Source organism: Calidris pugnax, unplaced genomic scaffold, assembly GCF_001431845.1.
Source record: "Calidris pugnax isolate Ruff unplaced genomic scaffold, ASM143184v1 scaffold153, whole genome shotgun sequence".
In the NCBI taxonomy this organism is placed as follows: Eukaryota; Metazoa; Chordata; class Aves; order Charadriiformes; family Scolopacidae; genus Calidris; species Calidris pugnax.
In genome coordinates this window covers 1,348,784-1,362,927 of record NW_015090999.1, presented here as the reverse complement: position 1 = coordinate 1,362,927, position 14,144 = coordinate 1,348,784, and the positions used below count along the sequence as shown (strand labels likewise).

General features: G+C 35.6%; 1 protein-coding gene across 13 annotated transcripts in view; it reads left to right on the top strand.

Moving 5' to 3' along the window:
* GPC5 (glypican 5) overlaps positions 1-14,144 on the top strand; it is a 730,043-nt gene that overhangs the window by 376,933 nt on the left and 338,966 nt on the right. The window contains exon 7 of one of the 13 annotated variants that reach the window (XM_014955531.1): positions 714-803. The exons of the other annotated variants lie outside the window; for them this stretch is intronic. Coding sequence (XP_014811017.1) covers positions 714-740 — 27 coding nt within the window. The 3' untranslated portion in view covers positions 741-803. Of the gene's footprint in view, positions 1-713; positions 804-14,144 lie in introns of those variants that run through there. 13 annotated transcript variants of the gene reach the window in all.

Genomic DNA, 14,144 nt, shown 5'->3' with positions numbered 1-14,144 from the left:
GGAAGGAAGGAAGGAAGGAAGGAAGGAAGGAAGGAAGGAAGGAAGGAAGGAAGGAAGGAAAGAGGGAAGGAAAGACAAGTGGGGGATAAAAATAAAACTAAATACAGATGATAGGAAAAGAAGAGAACAGAAGATATCAAAGACTTAGAAATACATACCATTAGTCTGACCTATTTGGTACAACTGGAGCTTTCTGACTGGTGCTTTGGGAGAGGAGTGAAAAAGATATCGAGAGGATAGGAAATGAATTAATTTTTTTCACACTGTCTGAAAGGAGTGTGTAAATACCTTTTTTTAGGTTAAGAGCAAGAGGAAGCAGTAAGGACAAAGTAGTTTATGGACTCAGATTTTTCCTGTGTAAGTAAATGTAGATTTATTAACTACTGGGGACCTACAGTGGGGTCAGAAGCCAATTAAGATGGAGAAGAAAGCAAGGAGCAGTACAGTTCTGAGATGTTCTCTAGTAGGTCAGGTTGCATTATTTTAGGAGTCACTTTGTCCCAGTAGCTAAGGTTGATTATGATTTTGTGATAAAGTCTCACATATGGTTTATAAAATTCAAGGATATGAAAGTGCTTGGTGACGGGGGAAGCCTAGGTTTTAAATGTACTGTTGAGGCTTGAAGGCATGGAGTTGTCAGTTTTTCTTTCAGCTCAACTCTTGCACTTTTTTTATTTTCTTGACATTTTTTCTTTCCCCCTTTCCTTTTGCAGATCTATTTGTTTGCTTGGATTTCCTGAACTACAGTGACCTTACTTAATGCCTCAGAGCATCCTCTGTGTTCAGTGGTACTTGTACAGACCTGTTCTGTTCATCCGTAGTACTTGAAAACATTATATAAGGAGACATGGGGCTTGATTTTGCTGTATTTTTTTCTAAATATTTTTCTGACTTCAGTGAGAACTGGTGCACAGAGAGTGCAGCCTCAGAGAGAAAAGGGCTTCCACTCTGCACTTGCTTTATAGCTGTTTTGCTGTTGCTATAACTGTGCTAAGATTATGGAAATTGAATACATGTTCTCTTATGCTGTCAAGAATGCACTGTCACTGCATATATGAGATCAGTTAGTAATTTTAAAGTATATTCTGCATTGTTGTAGGGCCAAACTTAAGTTTTTTTACACTTTCCTTTCAGCATGTATCTGTCTTGTGCAGCCTTTCACAAGGCTTTTTCCTGTGCAATAACCACTGGGATGTGCTTATAGTTTAGCAGGATGCTATCATTTTTCAGTCTTTCCCCTGCATTTTACAGCTACCTTTGCCAATGACACTGCAAAAAATGCTGAAATTTTACAAGACTAAGGGTATGTGAGTTCTCTTTGGAATAGGTTTTTAATTCTTGAAATATATATTGTATCAAATTAATGAAGTCTTGTCTGACAAGAATCCTCTAGATGAGGCTGGTAAGGAATTGACATTCGTGAATACACTCTTATTTAATTTTGAGTTCTAGTGCATTATTAAAAAAAAATTAACTCATAATCAGATAAACATTTGATACAGGATTTCTTGACATGTTTTACTTCATCTGCTTTTTATAATTTTATATTTCAGTTGAGCTATTATAGCAAGTTTACACCATCTAAGAACTGTCTTGCTTCTTGTCATATATATTTCTTTCTAGATTATTGCATTTGTATATCTTACCTGTAACAATTTGAGGAGACTAGAACAGTTGAGACATTAAGAACCAAGTATGACTTTTAAGTTTGTTTTTGCTGTTAAAAAGATTGCATTACACAAAACCAGAAAGAAGCAGCAATGATTCAAATTTATTTCCTTTAAGAATATTCAATATCATTTTATTCCATTATTATTTTTACTTTCACACTTTTGCTTGCCATTAAAACTTGTTCTGATGTTTGTCAGATGGGATGAGAATGGCATTAGTCTCTGGGCATTAGGATGCCTAGAGTGTCTTTACTTCCCAAAAACTTGGAACTGCCACAAAGTGTATATGCCTGGAATGCTTTGTGTGTTTGTGTGTGTGAATAAAATTTGTCTGTGAGACAAAAAAAGAACAAAAGACATTTATTGCCTAGGTGGGTGTGTTACAATTTTTGCTTTAGAGCATAAAATCATTGATTAAGTGGCTATACTAGCTTCCATTCAAGTCAATAAATAATATTGAAGGGAATTTTTAATTTGGTCTAATTGCCTCTTAGGGACAGGCTAATTCTGATCTTGATATAATATTGTGTCTTTACTTCACACAGTCTGCAGCTCCATGCTTTTTAAAGTTATTATAGAAAGACATTGTTATGTGTTCTAATGTATTGTTGACCAAATGTGATTGGAAGGTCTATTTCAGCTCTTGCCAAAGAAAATATCTTTGCTCCTGGCCTAAGGCTATAAGGAAATATTTCCTATCGTCACATTTTTGCATGATTTTCCCTTGTACAAAACCCACTTAACAATTCAGAATTCTGCAAGCACAGATTATCATTTGTATCATTTCGTTTAGAGTTCAAAATTTGAAATTGACAGATTTCTTTGCTTTGGTACATGCAGTTGCTGACACTCTCTTAGGTTACTGGCTGAGATAGTATCATGTTTTTAATTTTGTCAGTGAGCTTGCCCACATGCTGACCCAAGGCTTATGCATTTAGGGATTATATGTGACAATAATTGACTCATTTTCTTTTGAGTATTTGAGCACCACTCAGATTTTATTTTTCTGCCCTGTTCAAGTTCCAGTAGGTGGCATCCATGCCTAATAAAGCTCTGTGAGCCTTTTCTCGTCAGAGTGGTTTTACCTTTCATTCAAAAGAAAATCCTATTTTAGTACTAACCCAGATTACTAATTTAAAAATTGAAATAATTTACCTGTATTATAACATCTCAATATATTTTTTATTCCTTTTCCTTCTAGACTCTGCCAGTTTTTTGAACAAAGACTTGTTTTTTTAAGAAAACCTTGTAATCCTTCTGGATTTGTAAAACCAGATCTGCCTATTCTCAAAAAATACGCTTGCTTTCACTTCACAATTTCTGGATGTTATGCACATATTAGACACTAATTTTAATGAAAAAAAAAATACTCGAGAGCAATAAACATTTGTAATTTCTACTTTGAAATTAGGGTTACAGAAGGAATAAAATCTTTTAGTTCCTCAGGCTGGCTGAAGTTTCTGATTATTTCTACACATTTAATTTGGTCTGTAAGAACTTTTTGTCAATAATATAGGCACAGTTTGAATCCATGACCATCATAGGAATGTTACTAGTGTGTAGTGCAGACATGTCCTCTTCACCTATCGTCTGTTCTTCTAGGCTGCAGTTTCCCCACTTGATTAGTTGACCATGGCCAAACACAACTAAACTTTCCCTGCTGCTTTATGAAATGGCTGTCACTGATTTCCAAAGACATTTATGGAAATGTTTGACTCTAGTCCCTGTATCAAACTTGTCTGGAATTCACTAATGCTTTAAAAAGATTTTAGAGGGGTACAGCAGGCAGGCAATGAAACAGCACAATCTTTTTTTCTTCCAGTACAAAAAAATATCTAGCTCTCCTGTAGTTGTGGAAAAGTTGAAAAATCCAAATACAGTTCACCCCAAAAAACACTTATAAACTGTTATTTTCAGCATTCTGGATTGGACTAGTCTGGTCCAGGCATGATTCTCAGCAACAATATCCCGATTAGATTTTGAAATTCTGGGAAATAAGAGTAATATACAGCACTCCTGATTTATAAATCTTTTATAAAAGCTATTGGTTTGGCCACCCTACAAACTTCCCAGCCTATTTTGGCCCTGAGATGGTATTACAGGAAACATATACATATGATCCCACTGCCCATGTTGATAAGCTCACCTTAGTTGCAGGGTAGATTCTTTAGATAACAGAGGTCATGGTCATTAACAATTGCCTTTGTGGAGATCCTAAACCTAAATCTCTGAGACTCAGACTGACTGTCTGGAGGTGCTGACTTCTGGCTGTGGGATTATGTACATTCACATAGAGGATTACAGCTATCAGTGACAAGGATGTAGGCAGGAAATGAAGTGGATGGAGACAGTACCAGTTTGAAAAAGAGGTAGGAAAAACCGGTGGCATGTAGTTAAACTCCTACTTGGGGATTGCAAAGCAGAGGCATGGTTAAGGACCTAGTGCAGGAATGGGAGAGCGTAGGGTATGAAGGTTATGGTTTCTTCCAGTACGGGAGAAGGAACCCGTCTGGGACTGATGTGCTCTCTACCTCCCAGTACCACGAGCTGTGACCATCAGTGTTACCTAGGAAGACTGTATTATTTACCGTGGGTTTACAATTCAGAGGAAAACTTGGAAACATGAATTAAAATTATTTAATCTAACAAGATTTGTTTTTATAACTTTTCTGATTACTTCATAGTTTGGCATCAAAAGTTTTTGACATGATGAAATTTAATCCTTGCAGTTTTTAGTTTCGCTAACAAAGCAGAATAAGCCAAATGATTGTAAAAGCTGCTTTATAAAAGCTATTCTAAAATCAAGTATTTCAACTGTTATTCATGGAATGAGAGGAAGTTCTCAAAAACTGTGGTAATAGAAGACCTACCTATCTATTACTTGTCCTGAATCAAGTTTAATGCAGCAAAGATGTCACAGGGAGCAAGATACGGAATAAAACATGAAGAAAAGACTTAAAAGGGTGCTATTATAGTGCTATAAGTGTATTTCTGTATACAGTGTGCTGTGCAGCTACTTTGTAAAATATGAGTACTTAGGAGATAAATTACTGTTAAATAATGAAAATACATGAAAATATTGAGTGCAATTAGGAATAGTGGTGGCACTGGTAAGAGACAAACTAAAATAATGATGTAAAAAAGAAAAAAACCCCAAATTAAGATCAGATATTGTATTAGACATGTAATGCAGTAGATAGGAGAAAAGGCATAGTAAATCTCCCTAGTGCCCTTATATGACAATGATTCCATTTGAAAATCAGTCAAATGGGAAAATGTAAAGTGAATATGATAATACAGAGGTTGATTACATTGTTCAGAGCAAAAAGATGTAAGCAGGAAAGCTTCACTGAATAATCTGCCAACTTTTTTTCCTCCCTTTCTTCCAACTGGACTGGATTTTAGTTTTCATTTTTGTATCTTGTAGTTTGTTTTTATCATTTTGTTCAAGAGAAACTGCAAGAACCCTTTTTTCATTTAGAAGCCCAGAAGCTGTGATCCTGCTGGGAAAAGGTTCCATAGCTCAGTTCCTGCTCACTTGGAGCACTGGCTGATTGATTGCTCTTCAAAGTATCTGTATAATGGTGTTAGTCTTCTGGTAGTACAGCAGACTAAATCAATTAAAATTCACAGGAGTGCTATCTGTTGCACAAGGCAGTTTTCTGCATAAACTGAATTAACAGATCTGCTCTTCTATGTCTTTGAAGACACTGGTAGTTAAATAATAATAGTTAAAAAAATATCAACTTAGTTTGGTACAGAGAAATTTACAGGACTGGTTAATGGATCATTTTAGAATTCTTACGATGTTAGACTTACTGGTTTTCTAAATGGTGAGCAACATGTGGTTAGATTAAGCTTTTTATTGAGCTATACTTTGCAGCCTTGAAGAACCCTAAGGAACAAATGTACAATCAGAGACATATTGTCAGAAGTTCAGTCTTTTAATCAAAGGGATTATTTGAAGTTTAAAATGAGCTGTAATATATGAAAATAAAATCCTGATGTATGGTTGCTTGGCAGATCCCTGAACAAAATCCTCATATCATGAAGATTAAATTTGTAATCTGCCAGTGAAATATGGAAACTATTCTTTCCTGAAATTTAATATGTATGCAGTCTCAAGCAGGATATCTGGAAGAAGTAGTTAGGTTGTTAAAGTAAAAATATGTTTAATGTAATTTCTGAACATACCTTGCTAGAGTATTGGCATGTAGAAGGCTATAGGCACAAATGTACTCCACTGACACCAAGTCTGAGTGTATTGTTACTGTGCACAAAAGGCAGGAGTATCACCTGTGTTAAATCAAAGTCTTATGTATAAAAGCAGAATAAAACTAAGGCTGTGTTTATATGTTGGAGATGGAAGAGGCATGACAGATTTATGTCACCATGTGATTCCAAATAAATTTATTTTCTGTGAAAAGGTTTTCCTTCATCTGTAGCATGATCTCAACAACAGATATCACTCCTTTCCATCCCCAAGGATGGAGGCAGTATGGCCATTGTTACTGCCTAAGTCCAGAAAGTCAGAATTGCTCCCACATTACATAGTCTTGATATAGTCTAAGTGTCTGTGGACTGTGTTGAGGAGATAGCATAAATAAAACAGTTTTTTGCTCTTCAGCTTGCTTATCTGATGAAGTATAGGTCAAAATTCTCTAAGCGATTTAAAAAAGGGATTAAAGGGTTCACCTGCCAAGAAAGCACATCATGCCATTTCTTAAAATGATTATATATGACATGTAGATGTGCCCAATCTTTGCATATAAACAAGCATCTAGTTGGAATACCTGTGCAACTTTCTTCAGTAGCTGTCACTCGATAATCATAGCTTTGTCAGTGTTTTCTCTCATTGTTTATTCTTGTCAGTTGTTGCTCCAATAGTTTCCATAGGAGGACATGCTGTCTCAGAGCATACTCCAATACTTAACACTTCCATTTCTCAGAGATTACTTCTCCATTCTTTGGTATCAGAAGTGTGTGCTTTTCATCAACAGTGTAAGGATGAGTGGCAGTCCCTCAGCTTTCCTTGATCCCCTTGAGAAGCTCCTCAGCAATCTGTCCAGAATGGTACCGCCAGATGTCCTGGTCCCTGGAGCCATCCAGGGATCCTCCTCAGCAAATGGCCAAGCAGGGAATCTGGCAAGATGGCTCAGACTCTGCAGTTCAGCCTCTCACATGTCATTTCTGCATCATCTGGTCACCGGTATCACAAGATGGTGTGTGTGTGTGTGTGTGTCTCCTCTACGTTGAACTCCAACTGCTCTAACACTAGGGACATCTCCTTAGTGGAAATTCTTTTGCATGATTTGAGACAGAGCTACTGATATTTCCAAACCTCACAGGTGTAGGAAGAAACCTTCATGCCTGATACAGATTTCTTCAAGTGGTTCCTCTCTGGTTAACTTCCATCTGTTGTTTTCTTCACCTCCTGCTTGCCACTTGGTTCCTGTTTTGGGAAGAAGTAACAGGATTTAGTAATATGTTTCCATATTTGTACCTTTTGCATTCATCCCTGGCCTCAGTTTGTTACCTATTCCACTATTCTTAACTAGTAGGCAAAGGAATCAACAGAAAACACTTTTTTTTTTCCCAGTTGCTGCTCTACCTTTTTTTAGATTAAAAAGGAAAAAGAAACCCAAAACAAATCAACATCTCAGCATGCAAATCACACTTCTTCAAGGTAGTATTTGTGGTGATTATGAAACTCAGTTTTAGTACTAATGGACAGACCTCAAAAATTTTTGCACTTTCTCTCAGCTCATTTAAAATTGTACATAAGCATGTATTTTTACAGAAGAGAATACTTTCCAAACTCTAATGACAGTACAGGGTGTAAAGACACTTTGTTGTTGTTTTTTTTCACTACTTGGTTGAGAGATTTTTGCTTTAAAAGCTATTGCTGTTCCATTGTAGCAGGTGCCAGCAAGGGCTTTTAATAAAGCAACCTTGCAAATGAGTTTGTTCTTGAACTTTTCAGGTGGGGACTTCTGGGGGTGCAGCCTGCTTTTCCTGAGTATATCACTGGTTGCATAGTTACAGTGCGTTTATCTTGATGTGAGCAAGATGCTCAGTTATGTGTGGCTTTAAAAAAACCACACAGTCTCTTTAAGATTTTGAATGAATAAAGTGTCCAAAACAGTCCAACTAGTTGCTCTTTCTCACAGGCTTGTGGAGTGAAACAGCTAAATCAATGACAGTGAGATTTTAGGCAGTTGAAAGTCCTCTACATATTCCTTCTCTCTCTTCCCCTTGCCAACCTTGGTTTTTCATTGAATTGATCTTTGTACCCATTGGCAGTGAAGTAAATCAGATAAATTGGTCATGAATCAATTCTTTCAAAATGGAATAATTTAAAGCATTGCATGACTCTAAAAGTAGCATTTTAAAATGTCAGTAGAGGCCAGCTCATATATTTAATCAGAAAATAAGAAAGAAAGAATTTCAGAATATATTATATTCTTCAGTGTGGTTCTGCACGCAATTTATTTCAATACTTAAATAACGTCATTTTCAAATTGCTCTTATTTGGTTTTCATATTTTGTTAGGCCCTTTAATGTCTTTGAATCTCTAAGGAAAACTATAAGATGACTATTTATTTGTTAATAGCTTGACCACTTTTCTTTATCTTACTATTATGAAATTTACAGAATTTATTTGCTCACTTTTAATAGGCTATTTACCTTATATGTTATAAGTGAATGGAATATTATCACAAAGCACTGTGTAACCATGGCCTTATTAATAACTTTCTATGTTTTCTTTCTGCTTTCTTAGAGAGAAAACTGCACTTCTTCCATATCTTGCATTTAAACAATTTTTAGTTCCCTATTTCTTCAATGGCTTTAAATCTGTGTGGTTAAACTCAGGGGATAATAGCAATTTACACCTACTGAGAATCAGGTTCAAAATGCTTAGGCTATTCATTGCTCTGACTGATTGTTCAGTGGTATAAAATGTTCAGCACACTTATTTCATCCTGAAAGCGTTTGAATTATCTCATTTACTTTGGTGGAAATATTCAAAAAGCTGAGTATTTAGGTAGATGTTTTGCTATAGTGTGATGTGTACTCAGCCTGTTTAAAATAAAGCCCTGAAAAGAACTTCCACAAAGCTGTATTACTCTAGACTTGTTCCCTTTTCTGCCAGGAAGGAGAGTATGTTTTGGCCTTTCAGTTGAGTTGCAACTACAGTAAAATATCACATTAGACACTTTCTTTCTTTAAGGACTCTAGCTATAAGTATGACTTCTGTGCTAGGTTTTGCATGAGCTAGTGGCTACTGCGTTTGTACCTAAACACTGTATAGCCCCAGTTATATTAAGAATTAAAGCTCACAGCACAAATGAATTTGAATAGAAACATTTTCCCTCAGATGGCCATTTCAATGTGTGGTTTCTGTCAAAATGAAATTGGGTTATACATCTTTTTCATGAAAAGCTATTATGCACAAAAAGTTTTAGTTTTAGGCGACTTTTCTCAGTGCAAATGGGTTCTCGGTACTACACAGAAATGTGGCCATCTTTCTATGACTGAGGGCCCCATTATGTGTCACTAAAGACAGTGGAAGCTTTGCCATGGAATCCAGAATATTATTAATTTGGGCTGTTTTTGGAAAAAGGCAGGTGTTCGGTTTTACTTTTTTTAATCTTCATTGGTGATATTACTAGTCCCACTGATAACTACTACTGTAATGTTACTGACAAGTTATTTGTTATGGAAAATATTTTAATTTATAAATGCCATAGATGTTTTAGCAAAAGTATAACCATATTTTCTGTCTTGCATGTCAGGCACTGCTACCCACCAGGAGACCTGTTTGAAAGGTCTACTTGAACTTAAAACTGTATTGTACCATGAATAGTAGCAGCTTGTTCTGTCAGCATTTTTAATATTACTATCAATATCTACTTTTAAAAGAACTGTGGTCTTTATACCCACCACAGTGGATATAAGGCTTAGACTGCAAAGGATTTGTTTTTATGCTGAAATGTTTTTTGCTCTGTTAGTTCTATATGTTCTATGCGTATGTGAAGATAGTGACCAACAGCAAACCAAAGAAGGCCAAAATCAGGATTTGAATATTTCCATCCATATTGCTAGATTTTAGTCTGGAAGAGCTTAGGATGTCTGCTCGTGGATCAGCTGTAGTGTGCTTGGTTGTGCAGCCAAGTACCTTAATCATCCAGATGAAGGAGCCTACAGAAAGAAGTGTGAACCTTCATTTTTCCCAATGCAGGGGAAGGCAAGAATTGTTCATTTCTAATTATTGTACCTTGATAATTTTTTCTACATGGGAGAATGAATTCTTGAAGAGATTTTGCTTTTTCTTCATTGTTGTATTATGTTAAATCATGATATATGTAGGAAAATAAAAGATGATTGCCTTTGGGTATGACTAGTCAGAAAATTGTTAGAATAATACCACTGAATCTAGCCCTTTTTAAAAATTGCAAGCAACTTAACCTTTATCCTGGCCTTTAATTTAGACATTTTGTGTAATGTACGTTTCCAAGAGATAAATGAATGATGCTTTCTTAAAAACATTTCCGCTAATTAATGCAGTTGTGAATACCGTGCAGTAATGAGATTGATTGATTGTTTTTTAAATTTTAGTTTACAAACTGGAGACGGAAAAATTAATATGAGGAAAAATGTGGTGGATTCAAAAAGTGGAATTACTAAGATCTGATCTTTTCCAGCTTTCTCAAGAGATAACGTCTCCGGTGTAAATTACTCCTAGGATTCATGATTGTTATGGTTATGGCATATTGATATGGCGTATATCAAGGCATATTACTGAACGACAACTGTCTCTGGTCTAATCTGTCTTCAACCCTCTCATAAAGCTTTGGTTTTTAATCCAAATGTTCAAAAGGTATTTCAAATACAAATGTTCTTACTGAGTCACTTCTATGCAAATATTTGCCTTGTATTTGTGTCCCCATGTGCTTATAATTCAAATGTCTGAAGCACAGTAAGGTGCTTATACACAATGATATCTATGTCATCAGACACTGTATGCGTTTGGAGAAATGCAGTATAGCAAACCTCTTTATATACCCAGGGTGGGAACCAGAATGTGATGTTATTCAGAAATAGGCAAATTACACTGACAACTTTAAAAGATTAAAATATATGGAAATACAGCATCATCGTTATTCTAGCCTGAAATCAGAAGAGTTCTGTCTTTCAAAGATTCTCTCTTCTACCATTTTTTTTTATTCATCAGAAGCTAATACAATATTAATTAATCTTATGTATAGGATTGTCTGTTTTGTTATTTCCCTCCAAAAGGTTATTGCTTCAGTACCAAATAATTAAGAACACCGGAAATATCCTTTCTGTTTAGACCAGTGGTCCATTGAGTCCAGTTGTCTATCTCTTACAGTGGCAATAGGAGATGCTATTTAGGGAGAATGTGATCCTGGTCACAATCTACCATGATTTAGACATTTTTTCTGTAGTGACATTACTTTCTTTTGAATTATATCTGTCATTTGCTCAGTAAGTCTTTCTGGAATGTCTTGATATTGACAATGTATTTGAATTCCAGAAAGAGTTTATTATTATCTACAGAACTGAAATTTAGGTACGTTATTTGTTTTTCTAGGAATTGACTGAATGAAAAAAAAAAGGAAACCAAACTTTGCCATTTTTCCACAGTAAGGTGATAATTGCAAAGTCTTATGTTTTCATGATGCAATATGATTCTGAATTACATAAATGCTGAATTATGTTTAGTTTTACATGGTGGCAGGTCTCAGATATGTTTCTAGCTTTATATTTCAGGCATGAGTATATCCTCCCAATAAATTTTCCTTGTATTTAGAGTTTTAATTTTGAAAGGGCAATAATTTTTAGAAGTTTTCACAAGAATTGTTGTAGGTAGGATTCTGATTACATTTTTCTTCAGAAATCTTTTCTAAAGGATTTTTTCCTAGGCATTTCATATTATGCCTGCTGGCTACAATAAAAGATAAAGCTATTCTGATGTTGTAAGTAAATCTTGAAAGGATGTACAGTCATCTCAGGTTGGTTTTATTAAAGAATTGATAGCAGCTGTGTTCTTCACACAAACCATTCATCCTCTGTAGAATCTGTAGAAAGAATATTATTTCTTATTTTTAAAAGCATATACCACTATATATCATGTATATACCATCTAAGAGTGTGCTGCCTAATGAAGACCAGACACTGCATTTCACATGGGTGACCTCTTGATGACTGGTCTTATACTTAGCTGCCTACTGCACTGTACTGATTTATTTTGAAGGCTGTGAGGACTGTTAAACATAACAAATACATATGCAAAAGCCATTTCCATGAATGTATTTTTTACATATGTAAAACCCAGTCTTTTTCCAATACATAGCCCAAGATTACTGCACTTGAGGGAGTGCTTTGCTTAGGTAGTCCTGCTGTTCACCCGAGTCTGGCTCCTTGGGTCTCCATGGACCTTCAGAAGTGCCTCAGCAGGCTTCGCACTGTTAGACATCACCACATAGTCACAGCCCACAACTAGGAAGTTGCTCTTTAATGCATAAAACTCAAAACAAATCTGATGCAATGACAAATCTCCCTTTCCATGAGAGATTCTTTCTCTGTTTGCCTTCTCATGTGTCTTATGGAAAGACATGGCCCAGAGTAATCTCAAGTGAAGAAGTGCTCTCAGTCTTATTAGTCACAGTAAAATAGGGTAGGAAGGGAGAAAGTTGCAGCTGTGATGATGGCAAGGCAAGTTGCCCACATTATACTGCACTGTCTGTGCCTGTTGTTCCCAGAACCAAGTCACTCCAGAATGGGGAAAGAAGGTAATTCTGTCTTGACAAACAGCCTGTGCCCTCTACTCATGCCTCTGGCTTATACAATTATTTTAGCTGGAGAATTCTAAAATATCAATAAACCAAGAAATACTGAAAGTAGCAGTGACAAGTTAAGTTAAAAATTTTATCTGCACTAAACCATCATGCTAATTGTCAGGTCAGTCTGCCAGGGTGTTTGTTCTAAATGTGCTTGAGTGAGGGATTAGATAGTTGTTTCAGTCGCCAATGTACAAACACTTGTGTGTTCACTTTGAAATGTGTATACATGTACATTGTAAGAGTTTTTGTTTGCATATAGCAGGGTTTTTTCCTGTCCCCTTGTGCATTAGCAGACATGTAGAAAAAGCCCTTAATATCTTGAAAGGCGATTCAGAATACACAGAACTTTGGAGCAGTAAGCCTAGATCCTGCTCTTACATTTTAAGCAATTTCCTTCTTTCCCTCTGCACTTGGGAGGCAAATTGCCATTGCAACATATGTTTCTCCTCTAAATGTTTTGGGTTTTTTTTTTTTTTTGTGTGTGTGTGTTTTTTTGTTTTGTTTTGTTTTGGTTTGGTTTTTTTTTAGCAGTAACTTCACCAGTGGTCCATACTTTTTCCATACTTTTTCCTTAACTGAAGCAGATGGTTTAAAGGTCCTGGCATTAGCTGCACTGATTAAAATAAATAAATAAATAAATAAATACATTCTACTCTGTTGATTTCTTTGGCTTCATGCCTGTAGGCAATAATGGCTGATTAATAAGTATTTCACTGAGAATAATATGAATCATGAATTCCAAACTGAGTTGTTCTGTGACTTACTTAGAGCTCAAACAATGAATTTGAAAGTGAAAAAGTTTATTTGAGAGTGAAAAAGAAAATACCAGATTTCACTGGTATTTTCTTACTTTTTGCATAAAAAAGTTTCACATAATTCAGTTTTCAACTCTTCTCCAAGGAGGCTGTTGCACATTTTTAATATAATGTATGTCATATGCTGGAATGTCCCTCTGCAATTCCTCTCTTATTTATTGATTTTTATTTCTGACAATTACTTATAGTCTGACTTCTGCATACTAAATCGTTCATTTGCTTTTACAGAGGATAGATTTAAAACTATTATTCTCCTCTACTTAAAACTTTCACTGTGTTGGAATAGTCCCATTTCACAGTTTTGGAGTTTGATTCACAAGCCTCAGCAATCAGATAAAACCTTTTGATTGATTTTAACAAGCTTTATGTCAAGCCTTTTGCTTTTAATTTTTTAGGAATAAGTCCTCAATAAGACTAAGTATTGCAACAAAGAGTGTCAAAACTGACAGTTGTAGGCTTTGCTACTCAATTTTACCAAATCCCCTTCTGTATGAATTTGAGGTTGGAAATTTTGGGCAGTCTAATCCTGAGTGTCAACAGCTATGTGATAGTTACTGACTATCTTAATCATCTGTTTGTCAATATTCTCTTTGTAATATGGGATTCATGTTGATACATGAAATATCACCCTACTAGGTCGGATGGCTGTATACGTACTAGGAAGTTGCACAGGGACAACCTAAGCACTCACATGAGATCAGCTACAGTGTTTAAATGTTAATAAGCTCTTTGGAAGCTATGGCTCTTGCCAACTGATACAGTCTAGAGGATAATAAAGATGAAAGATTGTC